The following is a 19,661-nucleotide window of genomic DNA, read 5'->3' on the forward strand; positions in this document are numbered from 1 at the left end:
CTCAATCTCATGTGCCTTCAGCAGATGTCTACAGCAACTGAGAGCAGCATGTGATTTTTCCATATAGTCGTGAGTTCCCAAAGAACAAACCAAAAGTCATGCTGCATCTGCTTTATTCGTACATGCACATTGTGTTCTCTCTTGGAACTCTGTCCTCTTACAGCTTGCTTCAGGCTTGGAAACCTCCTGGGCTGGGAACTTTGCTCCACGTCTGGCATATCCACTGATTCACACGACACTTAGGAGACCATGTATACTTCGTAAATTGAGTTGAAAATCTGAACCTCCGAAATACATTTTTTAGTAAATTTCATTTTACGTCTTCATTGTTAATTTATAGTAGTTGGATGGAGTATTAATTTTCATAACCTTTTAAAAAACCAAGTGAGGATCTTTATTAGGTCCCATATTTAAACATAACCCTGTGAAAATTGCACATGGCACTTAGAGCCTGAAGGTCACTGACTCTCCTGACTGGCAGTGTCTTTGTTTAGACAGTGTGATGCTGCTAACATAACCATTTACTCCATTTGAATACGATGTTAGCAATTTGTGAAAACCATTTGGCTTTAAAACAGCAGTGTGATTTGAGGCAAAAGGCCAATTTGCTCATTAAGTTCAAGTTTGTTCTTTGAACAACAAAATGATTGTAAAACAGAAAGAAAGATTTAGCAGATTTCGTGATAGAAATAGAAGGTTCTCAATTTTATCAGCAACAAAATGACAATAATAAGAAATAACGGCTAATGCCAACCACATGTGTGCTGTGTATAATTTTAAAAGGTCGGAAAAATAGAAATAAATGGTCATCTTGAATATGTGACAAAAGTGTTGAAAGAGACAGTGTAGAAAGAAGACTGGATTAATAGACAAAAGGTCCACATTCTAGTCCTGATTCATCTGTTTACTAGCTAACACTCTTAAGGTTGTTATAAACTTTCTTCAGCCTCAGTTACTTGAAATTTCACTGGACTTGGAGTCAGGTCTGGGTTTGAGTCCTGTGTCTGTTGCTTCCTATGTGAGATTTAAAGTCAACTACTCACACTCAAAGCCTCAATTTCCTCATTTTTAAAATGGAGTAGATAACAACAATGCAGACATGCCCAAAATATTTGAAGAACTACATAAGATAATTATGCAAAACTGCCAAGATTTAGACAAATCATATTGTTAAATCACAGCCCAATCATAAAGAATCTATGTCAATGGTTATGGTTACTGGATTTGAGTAAGGATATACAACCCAAGCAAAGTATTTTCTTTGGCTGTTTGTAAGGTGATTTGGGGTCCACTATAATTACCCTGGAAAACCATTTTTACTTCTTCTTTAATAATTAGAAGTCTCATCTCCATTTTAATCGTCTTATCAAGTTCCCAGGAATAATATAACTAGGTAACAACTACTCTAGCTTTACCCCTTAGGGTCCAGTGGTGAGAAAATTCCCTTCTAGTTGTTGTACTATTTAGTGGGGCTCCATGGAATATTAGGATTTAAACCCACTCAGAATTTGGATTTTTTTTTTAATTTGACTATAAAAGCTGTATATGTTAAACAGCTTGATTTTAGAGAGTAAGATCAATAGTTAAGGGCTTTTTAATTATTCATAAGCTTCCTTTCCAGAGAAATGTAGGCTTGTGAAACAGGCCTTTTAGTTTAAAGGAATAGCATTTCGTGGCAAATCGAATATTTAATATCATTAATTAAAAATAGTTTTATGTTTCCTATGGAACTTTGGGTTTTTGCAGTTAGAAGATTCTGGATCACATGTTGGTAGTTTTATTCTTTTCAGTATTCTAAATACATATATTCAAGTCCTTTGGGTCTCAAACTAACTTGTTTTTTTAAATTTAGTATTGCACACACATTTTTAGTTAAGCAATAAACATCTGTCATCTGCCATTTATTAATATTAATTATAAATAGTCAGTGGCTCATGGGATCCAAGTACAGCAGCTGAGATTTTTCTAAATCTGACCTCCTTAGAGTTTATACAAAAAGTGTTCAGAGTACTTCTCCTAAGCTCCTAGCCAATTTAAGCCTGGTTTGCAACCTAGTGTTTTAGATTCTGCATCTAGCAATGAAAAATGACAAACTGACAAAAATGATAAATGACAAAAATCCTGAAAAAAGCATTGTGCTAGGGGATTAGGTGGGACAAATGACAAGAAAAGATGTTCAAAATGATATGGTGCCATTCATTAACTATTACTACAAGCTAAAGGTTATGTGTACAGTGTATGTGTTAGGAACATTAAAAATGTCATGCCCCTTTTCCATAGTTTTGTTGCTTCAGATGACAAATATGGAAGCCACACTTCTATAAATTAGTATAAGAGAATACAAATTTGGGGAGAAAGTCAAGAAACAAACAAATACAAAGCCAGGCATATTAGTATCTCCCAAGAGAGCTAGCATTCACAGCTACTTATTTCTTGTCACCCTAAATATCCTACAGCTACAGCAACATATACTCTAAGACATCTGACATGACCTCCGCACAATGCCTTGGAGGGCACACTGACATATTTTTCCTTTCTGAGATTCAAGCAATTTTCCAAAGAAAAAATATTGTGCTATACTGTAGCAGAGGGTTCACAGAAATGTCAAGTTCAGGTTTTACCTGAGTCTAATTGAAAAACATAAAAGATTTTATAAACCATCTTGTTTAACGGTTTCAAATAAAATACCCTAGCAGAGGGCTACTGGTTGGTTAGCCCTTACTTCAATATGAGCACTGCTATTTTCTTTTATTATTTTAACTTGTGGTAAAAGTGCATAACATAAAACTTACCTTCTTAACCATGTTTAAGTGCACAGATCAATGGCATTTAGTATATTCACATTTTTGTGCAACCATCACCACCGTCACTCTCCAGAAATCTTTTCCTTTTGTAAAACTGAAACTCTGTATCCATTTAATAGCAATTTCCATTCCCCCCTCCATGAAACCACCATTCTATTGGGTTGGCCAAAAAGTTCGTTCAGGTTTTTTATAAGCTGTTACGGAAAAAGAGCCGAAGGAACTGTTTTGCCAACCCAATACTTTCTATCTCTATGAATTTGACGATTCTGGGTACTTCATATAGGTGGAATCATACAGTATTTGTCTTTGTGATAGGATTATTTTACTTAGCTTTATATTCTTAAGGTCCATTCATGTTGTAGCATGTGATAGAATTTCCTTCCTTTCTAAGGTGAATAATATTCCATTGTACGTCTATATACCACTTTTTGTTATCTATTCATCTATTGATGGACATCTGGGTTGCTTCCACCTTTTGGCTATTGTGAATAATACTGCTATGAACATGGATGTACAAATATCTCTTTGAGACCCTGCTTTCATTTATGTTGGGTATATACCTACATACTTGGAATCGGTGGATCATATGGTAATTCTGTTTTTAATTTTTTTGCCAAACCACCATGATGTTTTCCATAGCAGCTCTGTCATTTTACATGATCAGCCTTACTAGTAGTCAGAAAAACAAAAGGATACTATTGTTAATCCATCAGAATGGCAAGTCTTCAAAGGACTGATAACATCCAGTTTGGGCATCAGGAAATAGGCATTTCCTATTTATAAGGAAATAGGCATTTCTGATACACTGCAAATGTGAACTGTTCAAACCTTTTTGAAAAGTAATCTGGTAGAATGCATTAATTTTTAAAATGTGCACATCCTTTGGTTTTTCCATCCAGTGTTTGGGACTCTATTTTATATTAGATCTCACAACTACTGAGCACTTACCAGATGCCAGACACAAGTCTCAAGAGTTTTATACACACATTAACTCCTTGCTACATCACTCCTTCACTACAACTCTGTGAGGTAGTTGCTGTTATCATCCCCACTTTACAGATGAGGAAAATGGGATATACAAAGCCTAAGTAATTTGCTTAAAGTCATACAGCTAGTTAAAAGCACAATTAAGATTTGAAAACAGGTACTCTGGTTCCAGAGCCTGTGTTCTAAATACTACGATGTATCGATACTACGTCTTTAACCTCTGATAGAAAGGGAGTGCATCAGTTCATTAACATTATAGAGATTTTTACTGTAGTACTAAGAGCAAAAAGGGGAAAACATTTTGCTATCCATGTGTACCATTATGTTATATTGGTAGTATGCCATTATGGTATCCATTTGTACCATATCATATATACCATCACTGACGTTAAAAATAATGCTTTTTGGGGGCTTCCCTGGTGGCGCAGTGGTTGAGAGTCTGCCTGCCGATGCAGGGGACACAGGTTCGTGCCCCGGTCCGGGAAGATCCCACATGCCGCGGAGCGGCTGGGCCCGTGAACCGTGGCCGCAGAGCCTGCGCGTCCGGAGCCTGTGCTCCGCAACGGGAGAGGCCACAACAGTGTGAGGCCCGCGTACCGCAAAAAAAAAAAAAAAAAATTATGCTTTTTTGAAAATTAAACAAAGAAAAAAACCCCACCAAATCTAGAGTTGAACTGAGATGGTTTTGGTTTCCAAACTAGTTTAGTGCTCTTTTACTTAACTAGGCTGGCACTGCAACTATTAAGCTACTTTGAAGACTGTGAACACAAGAAGAAACAATGATTCTGTGAACATATAATCCTTTGAAAATGGAGGAAACCTGCAGGAATGGAAGGAAAGGGTGTTTAGGCAGGAAACAAAGCAGGAGGAGGCGCACTAAGGGCACACGACATGGTAGGAAGCCGAAGGGCGAGGGAGAGACATTAACTAGGAAAACTGCCTCTCCTACACATTTCAAAGCAAAATTAGAAAAACTGGACAAGCGTGAATCCACCAAAAGTTTGCCCAAGAAATACTTTAGTAAACTGCATGTTAGCTATTGAAAAAAACCAATTTGAAACAAAACAAAATTCCTTTATGATTTTGGTGTTGCTTGGAAACCAGAGGAGCATGACATCAGATGTTAACAGTTTGTACTTATTATTTTGAGGAATATTTCACTATTTCATACATCCATGGTCCATAAAAAAGTAATTAGCTATCTAATTAGCGTTCTATAAATTAGGATAATAATTTTTGTTCACAGATTGTAATTAATTAGGTATTTTAACTACTGATCCTGAGTATGCATACATTTTTCTATGACTCATTTTTGGAATTAGCAATTATTCATATTTTCCAAGTATGAGTTCAGTATGTTGATATTTCCTTGCCTAAAATGTGATATTATTCAAAACTCAGTGAAAAATAAGTTGCATTGTGCTTCCAGACATTAGATTTCACATCACACAAAAGTAAAAGGGATATCTCATTTTAAAATGTATGTTTTGCATTGAGATATAAAATGTAATTGGACTCTGTTCATAAACTATTTCCTAAATCTGATCTCTTGAAAAATAAGAAAAGCAGGCTTTTCCAGCAGAAACAACAAATAAACAAAACAAGCCTTTACAAGATATATTTTTCAATTATGGCAGCTTGGGCTCACAGAGGCTAGAGTTATGACCGGGTGGTGTATACACAGTATAAACACAAGAGTTCAGTAATTAGGTTTGAGTTAATTTTAAAGTTTCACTGGCCTGATGTATAATCAAGCAAAAGGTCATTACCCACACTGGTACATTTCACACAGAACCTCAGCAGCTAGAAATGGAACCATGGACATGTCTTTACTTAAGCTTGCACAAATCAATCCCAGAAAGCCTTCATAGGAGTACTGGATTCTTTTTCTATTCATTTCAGAGCCAGTTTACTCACAAAAAAGGTTTTCTAGCAAACAAAAGAAATCAGAAAAAAAATTAGTTAAAATATTATTAGCATTATGCTAGACATGCCTCTCTAGTCTAAAACAGATGGAGTAAAACTTTGGTTACACTTTCTCACTTAAATGTTTTTTGCCATAAATAGTATTGGACAGGGATTACCCTATAGAAGAGTACAAGCTTCTAGATTTTGAGCTTTTTTTTTTGGAAGAAGATCATTTGCATCTGTTGTTTTGTCAGCCTAGCACTCATTTCTACACAGAACTGCTACTCAAAGTGGCTCACGTGTCCCTTGGCTTCAATAGTGAGCATGTGACTGAGGCAGACCAATCACAGCACTCCACTTCCTCTGCCACAGTGATGGGTTCAAGGGTAGACATGTGAGCCAAGCTGGGTCAATTTTCACCTTCCACGAGATTGGATGAATGGACTCTGAAGGAGAGAGCGCACTATCCTTTTGGACCAAGAGCAGCGTGGATATAGATTTAGGGCTTCCCAGAGCCAGCTTTCCCTGCGAGTAGAGACAGACTCACTGTAGCAGGGGAGAACAAGGCCAATAAACAGACACAGAGGCAGGATGACTTGAAATGGCAAGAAAGAGAGAGGAGAGAAGAAGATGGAGCCAATGATATTGTTCGAGCACTTAGAGCAAACTGTGTCTTCAGCAAATAGTTTACTTTTTGCTTAGGGTAATTTGAAATCTGTCTTTTCAAATATCCTGATGAATACACAGAAGGTAACAGTGACCTTGGTGAAAAAGGACTGTCAATGAAAGATAAACACTCAGATATTGTTTTTCTGTTAAAATAATAATTACATACATTTGCAAATAATTTTTTAGAAAAACTGAAAAACAGTAAGAAAAATGATAGAAAAGCATTTCCAATTTAGGACATGAGGAATGGGGTGCTTTAACCAAAAGGAAAAGGGAACTGAATAGAAAATTAAATGGAAAGTGAAGTACCTGGGGAAGAGAACAGAAACTTAGTGGAATAACAAGTTTTGAAGAATTTCTCATTTACACCCATTTTGTACATGTTAATGTACACTGATGCCAGCCACTGTGCCGAAAACTTTATGCTTGGATTTGTCCATTAGTACAAAAATACACCACATTCTATTTGGGGTCTGCTTTGACAGCAACATACAAGAATTAAACCATTAAAGTGGTCTTTCCCTTTCCTGATGCTAAAAATGATAGGGTTTTAATGTAAACAAGTTTGAGGATGTTTCTGTTTCAATGAGGTCAGGGAATTTAATTGTAACCTGGCTGTATTTGCTTGGTCACACCTCTTGGGAGGCCTGTGGCGGAGGTAACCAGTCTTTTCTGTCAGGCTGTAACAATCTACAAAGTTAGTCTGCAACACTTCTATGAAGAAGTTACTGGAGTAGATAAAAAGAGAATAAGATAATGATCTATGGAAAGAATAATTCTTTTGTGCCTTCAAATGTGGGGTGTCTTCTTTGCCAAAGAGGTTTCAGCAACACCAGCAGTTTCAAGGAGTGACTGTGTTAGGGAGGTGGGAAGGAGGACAGGAGCATGAAAGGAGGAAGTGTCTTTTTTGGTGGAGAAATGTTTACTTTGTAATTAGCAAAGGACAAGAAGGCCCTTTTGGAAACTATACTTGGGGGTCCAGAATTTAAATTTATGCTGATGCTCTCTGAGGCTCTCTCTAGGGAACCCTCCTAATTGGCAGGGATCTCAGTTGGCTAGAACAGGCTGCACATGAAGCCAGGGTCTCAGGGTCATTTCTCCAAAGGGCCTGTTAACTCAGCTCTGTTCCACAGCCACAAGCTGTACCTTTAACCCTACTTAGCCATCTCACAAAAACACATTAGCATATCAACATGGTGGTCACAGAAAAATAGATTTGCCTTGAGACCAAAACAAAAAGTAGGCAGAGATATTTCGTTTTTGCCAGCATAAACAAATGTCTTTGTAAATGTGTTAGCAAACTAATGAAACTGCAGCTACCGACAGAAAAAAATTACAAAGATGAAAACTGTCCACACAAGCATATGCTACAAGTGAGCTGATCATCGATTGTCTTTACTTTGTGGACCAACATAAACCATGACACCAATATCTAGATTCATGATGGCAGGGACTTTTGTCTTTCTTGTCCATTGCCATATCTTCAGTACCTAAAAGTGCCTAGCACATAGCTGGTGCTTTAATAAACATGTGTTGAGTGTATGAAGGTATCCTGGCCTGGCCTTTTATTTATTCGTCCTATTCTGCCCTTTACAAACTGGAAAATACAATAGAAGTAATCTCCCTATATACCATCTCCTGCATCAAACACTGAGTGTTTTTACAAAGGAAGAGACACTACATTAGATAGGAAGAGAATGTTGAATAAACAGCAATCACACTCATCTAACTGCAAACAAGAGAAAGACCTCTGGTAGATGGAGAAAATGGTTACAATTCTCCACTCATCCCTGTATGTGCATGCCAAGTTGCAAAGTAACTATGGGACCTCTCCCCCAAGAGGTGAAATCTATTTCAACTTTTGAATCAGGACTGGCCTTGTAACTTGCATAGAATAACAGAACATGGTGGGAGTAAAATTGTGCCAGTTCTGAGCCCAAACTCAAGAGGAACTGCTTCTTCTCTCCCTCTTAGAACCTTGTAGAACCCCCTAGCCACCTTGAGGATGATAGAAACAGCAGTTTCCTCCGTCCTCAGCCAGTCCACTACATTAGGGAGCCAGCCAGAACTGCACAGTGGATCCCAGCCCATATTACCCACCCACATTTATTGTTAAATAAATGGTGGTTGTTTTAAGCCTGTATGTTTGGGGGTTATTTCTTACTTATGCAGCAAAAGCTAACTTGAAAAAACTTCACCCCAATGCACAGGAGCTAAACAATGGCAAGATCGTTGTTTGGTTGGGGGCTGAAGAATGCTTTGTTTACTACAGCTACTACTCTATTCAACAGACTGACCAGTGTGTGTTATGTTACACATACCAATGGGTTGAAAAGCATTAGATATTTATAAAAATCACAAAAAGGGGGCTTCCCTGGTCGTGCAGTGGTTGACAGTCCGCCTGCCGACGCAGGGGACACAGGTTTGTGCCCTGGTCCGGGAAGATCCCACATGCCGCGGAGCGGCTGGGCCCGTGAGCCGTGGCCGCTGAGCCTGCGCGTCTGGAGCCTGTGCTCCGCAACCGGAGAGGCCACAACAGTGAGAGGCCCGCGTACCGCAAAAAAAAAAAAAAAAAAAAAAAAAAATCACAAAAAGGAAATCTCAGAAAGTATAAGCATTTGCAAGAATAATTTATTATAAAAATTGTTTTAGAATAGAGATGCTGCAGTATACACACCAACACAGCACAGAAGCCTAAAAATGATTTTTCTACCACCAAAGCAAGGTAGGGACTACAAAGCTAATAACAACACTTAAGTATTTTCCCACTGTGAATAAAGCCCACCGTGAATTTTGACGACTATGAATGTCCCCAAAATCTTAGAGAGCCTACGAAAATGGAATGGTATGAACTTGGTATTGATTATAAAAAGATAAAAACTGCTGGTTGAATTATAAAAAATAGTATAGTACCTGGGATTGCAAAACATGAAATAAAAGGCTTATTTTCTGCAGAACTTTTTCATTAGCACTGAGAAATTCAAGAACATACAATGTAATTGTCAAATGTGCTCAAGGCAAGAAACCTAGTAGCTGTCATTTTACTTTTTTCAAAATCTATCTAGGTGCTGGATGTGATCCTTCAGCTCCATTATTACAGAGGGAAGTAAACTGTGCATACATAAACAATCTTAGCGTGGTCTTCAACCCACAAACCTGGGCAACACAGAATGCTTGCAAAGATCCTGCCACTGTAATGTCAATGTCAGAGGAATCAATGAAAGAAATTAGAGCCTGTCACAGAGGTGATAACACCCTTTTGACTATGTGGATAATAAATCCGGACACATAGCTGTGAAATTTGCAAGCTGATTTGATGCTTCAAAGATTAAGCTGTAATTGGTGGGAAAGAAACAAAGAAGAGTAAGAGTTGAGTAATATGGCAAAGGAGAAAATATGTAATCAAATAAATCAGTGCATAGGTCATGAGTGAGCATAACTGAAAAGGACCCAAAGATGAACCATGTTTTCATGAGGATCTTCAGAGGTTAGGAGTGCCTCCATCCTTCAAAAACAATAGCATACCTGTATTAATATTAAAAGCCTAATATTTAAATTAAGTTGTGGCGTATACAAACTGTAATGTTTTCATCAGTAACAATGGTACTCTAGGTCTAGTTCTAGTATTTACAAAATTCAGAGAGATAAAATTTTGGAGTATTAGGTTGAACCCTATGAAACTGCTTATATTTGACCATTTATAATCAACAAAAATGGCAGTTTCATATGGTTTAACCGAGTAGATAGGAGTGTATTAAAAAACAAGAGATGACTGTAGCCACATAATTTGTCTCAGTGGAGAGAGAGCTAAATAGTGATTAAACAAATGACAGCCCTCTCCATTGGGGACATTAAATGAAAAACTGGGCTTAGCCTTTAAGAGAAAGTCCATACATTTGTATTAAGGAACATTGCTCAGAGTGAAAGGGATTATTTATTTGCAATAGACTACCTTTCTTGGAGGTTTTAAACATAGCTAAATATTTTCGTGTGGTACTGGAATATTTGAAATTCAAATAATATTAATTTTTAATAAAATTGATTATTACCTTTGTAATGATTGGGGGGCAAAAATTTCCCCTCTGTTTCACCAAATTGTTCTTGTTACCAAAGGTCTGCACCATGTGCAGGCTTCCATTGGTGGCAATGAAAGGTTTTCACTGGTCCTTCCCAGAATCAAAACAAAAAACCCATTTGGGTAAGGACTAACATGGCCTCAAAGAGAGATTGTTGAGTTTATACCAGGGTTTCTCATCTTTGGCACTACTGGCAGATAATTTTTGATGTGTGAGGCTGTCCTGTGCGTTGTAAAATATTTAGCAGCCTCTCCCCACTAGATGCCTGTAGCGTCCCCCTTCTCCAAGTGTGACAATGAGAAGTGTGCCCTGGGGAGCAAAATCATGCCTGGTTGAAAACCACAGTCTTTAATGCCACTCTTATCTCAGCTCTGTACTTTGTCGAATTTTCTCTGACCTATGTCAAAGGGCTAGTGTACTGATTGGGTGTAGGGAAAGAGCAGAAAGCTCCCATCCTCCAGTGCTTAAACAGGATGAGTGTCTGTAGGCCAGCTGGTCCTCCTGCATGAGGTGATGGTGGTGAGAGGCCATCATCAAAATTCTCCCAGCCAGTTGGCATCCTACAATTTTGAGCTAATGACTCCTTCTATTTGGATTTTGAGAACTGTTCTGAAAATCTTGGCTAAATGTCTCGTTTTGAATTTGACTGAAGCTTTAATATGAATCCTTCCTGTATAAAACTCAACTCTTCATCACTGGAGTAGTTGTTATAAAGATTTTAAGAAGTTAACTAAAAGACAGAGGTGCAAACCTGGGAACAAAGTGGACTCATTTTTTATTTGTTTCCTTTTTTAAAAACAAATTTTACTGTAACTTTAAATATAGTGCTCATGATAAATGTAATGCATATTTATAATACTGGTATTTGAAAACATGATTAATAACAATTTGTAAGTTAACATATAACACTTTTCTTCTATGTAAAACCTAGTAGAATTTTACAACTGTACTTTTAATTTTGGGAAGGCACATAAGGTGACCTTCAGTATGTTCAAATAATGCAGTAATTCCCACACTTGTTTCTTCCCTGGAAATGTCTCTGGACATTTTATTTATTTATATTTTAATGGATTCTTTTTCTCCTTCTCTGCTAGGAAGGATGCTATTTCTTCTTTACACCAAGAAAGTAGACCCTGCCCCATTTCTTCCATGACTCTGTTCTTCTCTCTCCTTTCTATCCCAAGATCATGTACTACATGTAATTAATTAGGATCTTATTCATGCAATTCACCAAAGAACAAAATTTCTTTCATTCTTTGTGAATTGCCTCAAAACCCATTACCTACAGGAAATTCTCTTCAGTTAATTAAAGGAATGTACAAATGAATGAGAAACATTTTGGTGATCTTCCTTTCTTTGCACCCTGCCTTCCAACCCAAACAAAAAAAATCACTCTTTTGCATCAAACGCTGACAAATATATGCTCCCCTGTTCTGTTTCACTTCCCCTTATCTAAAATGGTTACAAGCAATATATCAAAAGAGTTAATAAGTATGAATTGGCAGCCATTAAAAGTGCATTTTCTCCTTGTTTACTTCTATTTACAATATATTGTTTTAAGGCATATGTGATACTAGTATATATGTTAGCCTTCATAATCTCTTAAAATAAACGTTATATATCTTTGACATTTAAGATATATAACTCAATTGAGATAGGCTCAAGCTAGAAACTACTGCATTGGTAATAACTTCTTATTAAAGCTAGTAATTGATGGAGAATTTAAGATATTAAAAGGCAGCATGCCAGGTAAAGGGCAATAATCCTAAATGTGCAAACAAGTAGTACATCAGATAAAAGTTTAGATTTGGGGCTATAGAAATGACATTTATCTCCTCAGATTAACTTCCTATAAGTATTCTAAGCATGAGAAGAATATTAGTAAAGAAAAATGTGTGTATGTGTAAGATTTTGCAACCAATTTTTCATATATATATGAAAATTTCATATATATAAATATGCATCTCACAACTAGAATAATCCATTCTGTTACTAAAAACTAGTTCCTCCTATTCAGCTTCTTCTTTGTGTACATTTTAGAAAGTCATTTCTGGATCTTATCATTCTTCCCTGGAGACCTTGCCTTTGGCAATTACAACACAGCAGAAAAATTCCTGAACACATGCTCCATACCTTTTCCAAATATGAGTTATCTACTTCTGTCTATTGTTAACCTCTTGGGCAGGGAAGATAGATGTAAGTTTAAGTTCAAGATTTTCAGGCTAAATTTTTTTTTTAAAAAACCTTATCTTTTAGCTTTCTCATCTGAAAATGCTCAGCGATGAATCTAAATGATGTTATTTTATGAATCTACAATCATTTAGGTGTAGTTCAAGTAACAGCTATTCTAGTGGTAGGAGAAATCATGCCTTCATCACTTTATTGTGTTTATATTTATCACTATTGTATAGCTCTGAGATATACAATATAAACAAGAAGACTCTGGGTAGTGTTATTATTTTGACGTGATATTTGATACAGTGGCATATCCAGGGGTCATAATTACTTTTCTATTTGGTTTCTTCATATTCAAATAGATATATTTTTGATATTTGAGTTACCATTAAGAGAAGTTAAGAAAACTAATAGGTTAGAGAAGTAAGCAATGAAGGGAGAAGTGGTTACCTTCCTATCTTAAATTTCTAGGCTACTTGAGAAATTATTTTTGACAGACATATAAAAAGATGAATGAAAATTAAATAAAAATGGAACCAAATCTTGAATTTAATTATACATGTAATCCACATCTCCTACTTAGTAGTCTATGGATTATCAAATTTGAAAAAGAATAAAGCACCTAAAATTCTCTAGTTGTATAACATTTTCTTTGTAAACATAAAATGCCAACGTATCCTACTCAGAGGAGAAGAAACAAGGACCAGAAAGAAATTTTTAAGTCAAGCTTATGTTACAGGTTACTATTTTAAACTTCTTATGGCATTACTTATCTTAGTTGTTGCTAGTTTAAAAACTAACATTTTCAATGTTAATGTTTAAGTCAGTGCTAGCAAAATATATTAGAAGACCACATCCTCAAATAAAAGAAAAAAATGTAATTAGTATCATAATTTAATTTTTCTATTGGATGAGATTTTCTTCACTTATATTTTAAAAGCAAAGTATACTAAATACTGATTAGTAATGTAGAATCTTTGTGGAAAGAATAATATGAACAAAGACCACCTGTAAGTCATTAAATTTTAAGAAAATTTAGTAAACATAAGTAAATGTACGGCTATGGGAGCTTACCAACAAGTAGAGTGATGAAATATTTTATTTCCAAATCCAACTTTTAAAATCTAAGATGTTTTAAATTAATTGGTAACAAACGCCAGAAAGACCTTTTTCACTAGCCAACTTTCATTCCTTAAACCTAATTTTAATCAAAACCTCTTATAAATTTACAAAAACTTGAAGTTCCCTTAAAATAATCCATGTATTCAAAAAGTTTATCACATTAACTATTTGATTACTAATGGCAACGACATGCTGTATCCATCCTGATGATGGTCAGTTTGGTCTTTCGGTACAGTGAAAGACACTGCAAAGTACGGGGGACCAAGTCCTTTCTTGTATGAGCAAAGTTCAAGTTTTCACAGCACCCTCTTCTGTGTTTCCATCGAAATTTTCCACACACCAAACCTCCCTTAGTATGTGATATTGTGATTGTCTGCTTAAACATCTCAACCTTTCACTGGACTCTGAGTATAACTTCAGGATAGGGATGGTACTCTATTCAGTTGTGAATCCCCAGGGCTTAGCACTATGTGTGGCCATAAAATAAAAATTCAATAAAATGATGTTGAATGAATGAATGAATGGAATAAACAAAGGAATTTCAACTACAGAGTCAGCCAAGCTGCAATTAATTGAGAGGATCATTTATAGACTCACCAATAGCTACATAACATATTTGTAGGCAGTGGTGCTGAGGATTAGTGAGAAAGATGGAAAAATTATATTTTAAAAGTCAACAACTGCAGATCTTCTATATGGAAGTTTAATCACCTTAAAGCATCAGATTAAATGATATATTTTTCCTTGGCACTCATACGACTTCAGAACAGCCCTTACACAGAGTTATTTAATATTGATTTGGTAGGTTCTATAATCTGATGTATGAAATTACTGTAATATGAAAAAAAATCTGGGGATAAAATGTCACAAATGCTTGTATTATACTTATGAAATATGTAACCTTTAAAATATGTTTAGCTACAAAAGCTTAACACCTAATTGCACTACTTTGGTTTGTAGGCAATGAAGAAAGGAGTAAGCTGATGGCTGGTATTCACCATGTTCATGTACCAAATGTTATTATTAGACCTTGTGTTTCTGAGGCTTCCCCTAAGTTTTCCAGGTACTAGGAAGGTAGATGATAGGAAAGATAATGGCCCAAAAGGAAGATATAGGCATATATTATATGCTTATAATGCAGCCCCCTTCCCTAAGATGCAATTAGCACACTTTTGTGTAGTTTAAAGTTCTGATATCAAGCTCCATTTTAAAAAATTACCACATCGATATTCTGTAATTTACAGCCAACATATTCTTTGTTTGGTACACATTTTAGGGTTTTCAGACATGAGTGATAATAATAAATGTTTCCTAAGAAATAAAGTGAAATTTGCATCAAATCATGAGGATTCAGACAAGCACATGTTAGTATGATTGTACCTCGTTCTCCCTTCTGACACTTCTTTCTCTGCACTGTACACTTCCTTGTCTCACTGGTGGGGGGACACAGGTTACCCTTTGCTGATGGATGCTGTATTATTTCTCGGACCCGTGTTTCAGTCCCTCTTTTGAAGCCACATGTTTTTCCTTTTTTCGTGCATGGACTCCAAGGACTCCATTCACTGGCCTCACAGTGCACTGAAACAGAACACCAGAAACAGCCTCAGTTCGCTCACACATAGTTTCACAATTGTTAAATAAACAAGAAGGCATGCTTCCATCAATACTTGCCCAAATTCTGAGCAGCAATCCTGCAGAACAAAGTTGGGCAAGATGACTTAAAGATAAAACAAAGAGAAAGTGAAAGCAGGAATAGAATGTTCTCCACTTTTTGGTCCTCATATTATCAGGTAAACTCACTCTTGCGTTGGGTTTACTTTTCACTGTAGATTTGATTAACCCAGGCATGAATATAATTATTCACAACTGACCAATGCTTTACAATTTCTAGAGCACTGCTACAATTATTGATGGATCCTGACCATAGCTTGATAGGTTAGTCATTATTACATACTCGAGAATTGATTCTCAAAGTTTAGTGTGCAACAGAATCACCTGCAGGGAGGACTTCTAAAACAAAGAATGCTGGACCTCTCCCCACCCAGAGTTTCCAATTCAGTTGCCTGCGGTGGGGCCTGGGAATTTGCATTTCTAATGATACACGTGATGCACATTTGCAGGTACTGAGAACACACTTTGAGAACTTCTGTGCTAGAGAATGATTAAGCAAAAAATGAATTCAGGTGCTTGGCCTACAACTCAGTGCTTTTTCTACTTCATGTGCCTTTTCTTGAGTACTTAAATATTGTCATTTATTCATGGGTGTAGATCAGGCATAGCAGTATCTGTTTTAAGTGAATTCTGGGTCAATTTCTGCTGATAAACTGCTTCTACAATTCACCTGACAGGCTGACTTTTAGGATGAACTGATATACTTTTTCTAAAACTTCTTTTGTAGATGTTTCCCTTTTTCTGTGTGTATCAATCTTTTCAGTTTTGGCTTTACAAGGTATTATAACGGATTTTTGCACTTCTAATAAAAATAAACACCTGCAAGATGATATTCTTATATTTATGTTCATAAAATTTCCTGACTTACAAAGGAAACGGTTTGCAACAGTAACTCTTTCAGATGATATGACTCTCTTTCCACAAAAACAAATTCCCAGTAACCTTGCTGCCTTCTGATTTAACGAATCCTTATTTTAGAGCAGAATACCATTTTTCATACAACCTCAAGAAATATAACCTAAATGTTTCAGAAATTTAAAACCATTCACAATACATTTTTTTTTCACATGCTTTTTCAGTCACTTTCAGGTATCTGAATGCAACACAGAGTTGAATGGAAATGATTAGATAAGTGAATTTAAGTTTCTATGAAGTTAAATGAACTTTACTGAACCACTTTCAAAGGAGTCTTCATGTTCAGTTGGTTAAAGAACAGAGCGACCAAATCACTTAATGATATCATAATCTCTTGCCAGTTAAGGTCATATCTCTGATCCCAATATTAGTCATTAAAAAGTAGGGGAGCTTTGCACATACAAATAAAAACACCTCCAAGAAAGCAAATGGAAAAATAAAAATCCAAGTTTGTGAGCTGTAACTTTGTCCAGTATTCGTTTAATGCCAGAACTACGTGGACTAAATTAGAAAAAAATTACGTGATGTGGAAATCACCCAAACTTTTGTGATTTTCATAAAAGCAAAGGTGGTCTAGGCAAATGTACACCTAGACTTAAGAAAAACAGATTTAAAAAATTACAACATAGGTAGCTATGAGTCTTTAGTCAGATGATGAATGGTTCTAAAAATGAAATTTTAGTGCCAATCTTAGATCATCCCATTGAAGAAAGAGGAAAAATATTCACAACTAGCAAGTTCAGATATAAAGAGCTCTAATAAGATGGAATAGTTAAAAGGCCTTGAGAGGAGAAGAAATTTTCTTAGCTAAATACTTTCAAATGAACCTTTAATGTTAGTATCCAAAAAATATTTTTGGAAAGAATGGAAACTTTGTTGATCATGTAAAGACAACAAATAGGTTGATTTAAGTAGTATTCAGGTCATTAAATGAACAATATAGATCTGGGGCACTATTTGGTTACGAGGTAGTTAAGAAAAAAACAGAACTGCTCAACAGAAACTGCATTTCTTCTATCCTCTGTATTAAGAACAATCTTAACATTGGAACATTTAACTGTTCACTAATGAAACAAGTGTCTCAAAAAATGTTGTTAGCTCCTTGTCCCTGGAAGTGGTCATGGTGTGGCTGATCGTCAGCCTGGAATGCTGTAAAAGGGATTCTTGAACTGGAAGGAAAGTTGAATTGGATATTTCACCAGTAATGGTCTTACAACATTATTCATTTGTTCTCATTCTTGCTGCCTGACTGCATGGTTCCAGAGAGAACATAGCAAGGCCATGTTCTTTGCTACTCACTCTTTGGAGCTAGATATCTTCCCTCTGTGACTAGTTGAACAGCACCAACACTCCAAGAAGAGCAATGAGGATGGCAGAATGACAGTGCAGAAAGGAAGCAAATTTCTGGAGCACAAAGTGGAAGAAATACATTCTCCTATAAAATTGGATTCAGTCGACATTTTTGCTTAATTTGACTTGCAAACCATGAGGAGTGGGTATGTTGTGACATAAATCTTTTACCCTAGCTCTGTATGAAGGTGGTGTTTTCTCTGTTTATGACATGTTCTCTCAATTTAAAATCTGGGTAAGAAACAAGTCATGCAGTATAGATTTTAGCAAAGGGAGAGACACATTCTTCAACCTCTGCCGTAGAGAGCTAGAGTAGAGGTACTAATTATAGCACTGACAATAACTCACGCTGTGTCCTTGGGATCATCATTTCAGCTCTCTGGGTCCTAGGTTTCATATTTGTTAAAGGAACAGCCTTTAATGGTCCTTTGTGATCATCAAGCAAGTCATCATTTTTTGTGAAATTCTGAGGCAATCCCACAGGCATCCACACAAGTGCTTGTAGGCCAGATACCACGTGATGGGAGACATCCCTTACGCAGCAAGCAACAAGAGCCAGCTGGGAACTAAAGTTGTTGATTTGCCTATTCCTATGTCCTAGGTCATCTGTTCAATGAGCCTGATTCACTAAATGGCTTTTAGATTGCTAACCCCTATTCTAAAATATATAAATTTCTTAAACGTAATTGTGTTAACCAAACAGTCTTTGTCTAAACAGTATTATAAATTACCAGGAAGCCTTAATAGCTAATCCAACAGTGCCAGGTGTTAAATGCTCTCTGATAGGAAAGCATTAACACATTTAAATAAATGGACTTTGAAGGACTGATGCTACACCTTCAACAACTAAGAAAATCTAAACATTGCCCCTTTCCTGGGTAGAGCAATATCACAGACTTTCTGCAACTTATCCTGAATTTCGGTCCTTGAATATTTTCAGAACTGTTTCCTATTTTCTCCACAGTTTGGAAGTTAGCACCTCTAATCATCAGCCCTCAGAACCTACAGAGAGATGAACTTGAAGTGCTTTCTCATGTACCTTTTACCCTATTTCTAAGTTATTTTTCTGTGTTTTTATTGACTAGAGGAAAAAATAAGACTGAACCAAATTGAGCCATGAGCTGTTTCAGGAAAGTTGTTTTCCAGATGCTTCTGAGATTATCTTTAAAATATCATCCATTTGTTTCCTTCTCACAAAATCTTTGTTTAGAAATAAATGTCTCATGTGGACCTGAAATGGTTAAACCACCACTTTAGAGTTATTTTTCCAGTACTTAAGATTCTAATGGATCTATCTGTGGGGAGCCCAGGGGTGTCCTGGAGACTATCTTGCACTGAATCAAGGGGACAATTGTGTGCATTTGCCAACAGCACTGCAGTATCAAGAGGTTCTTGCAGCTCTTGCCCAGGGGATTCTGAGATTTAGTATGCTGTTTCCCCATTTGGTTTAGCATCTGCTCCCCAACTGTTCACCAAGCTCGTAGCTGTAGTAGCTGCACACCATTTAAAACAGGGAAAATACAGCCTGACAGTGATCCGTTATTAGGCAAACAACTTGTCTGAGGAACCTCTCCTCCAGGAAACTCAGCCTGCAATTAATCAGGCCCTGGGACTGTGTCCTTCTGTCAGTCTAAGTCCAAAATCCTCTCCTTGTGTCTGAATACCTGTGCAAGCACGGTGTTTCAGCAAAGCAGTGTGAGAGAAAAAAGTGAGATTTTTTTTAACCATATCAGATCCAGTTCTCGAAGTCTTTGATCCATCTACTGAGTATTAGAGGGCTGTATCCAGAGAATATGTTTCCTCCTTTTGGAAAATAAGTTTGGTCATTGGTTGACATTAGATCTAGGTGGAGACTCTTAACCTAAGGTGGAAATTTAGTTCAAGATCAAATTTGTGTGTGTGTGTGTGTGTGTGTGTGTGTATATATATAAGTGTGCATGTATACATATAAATTACTATAAGTAAAACTTCATTAGATAATGAT

General features: G+C 36.5%; 1 protein-coding gene across 1 annotated transcript in view; it reads right to left on the reverse strand.

Annotated features, from left to right (window-relative positions):
* RSPO3 (R-spondin 3) overlaps nucleotides 1-19,661 on the reverse strand; it is a 77,138-nt gene that overhangs the window by 23,446 nt on the left and 34,031 nt on the right. Inside the window, exon 4 of the mRNA XM_024759081.1 lies at nucleotides 15,122-15,319. Coding sequence (XP_024614849.1) covers nucleotides 15,122-15,319 — 198 coding nt within the window. The remainder of the gene's footprint in view (nucleotides 1-15,121; nucleotides 15,320-19,661) is intronic.

The sequence above is a fragment of the Neophocaena asiaeorientalis genome, unplaced genomic scaffold (assembly GCF_003031525.2).
Source record: "Neophocaena asiaeorientalis asiaeorientalis breed wild unplaced genomic scaffold, Neophocaena_asiaeorientalis_V1.1 scaffold5, whole genome shotgun sequence".
Classification (NCBI taxonomy): domain Eukaryota; kingdom Metazoa; phylum Chordata; class Mammalia; order Artiodactyla; family Phocoenidae; genus Neophocaena; species Neophocaena asiaeorientalis.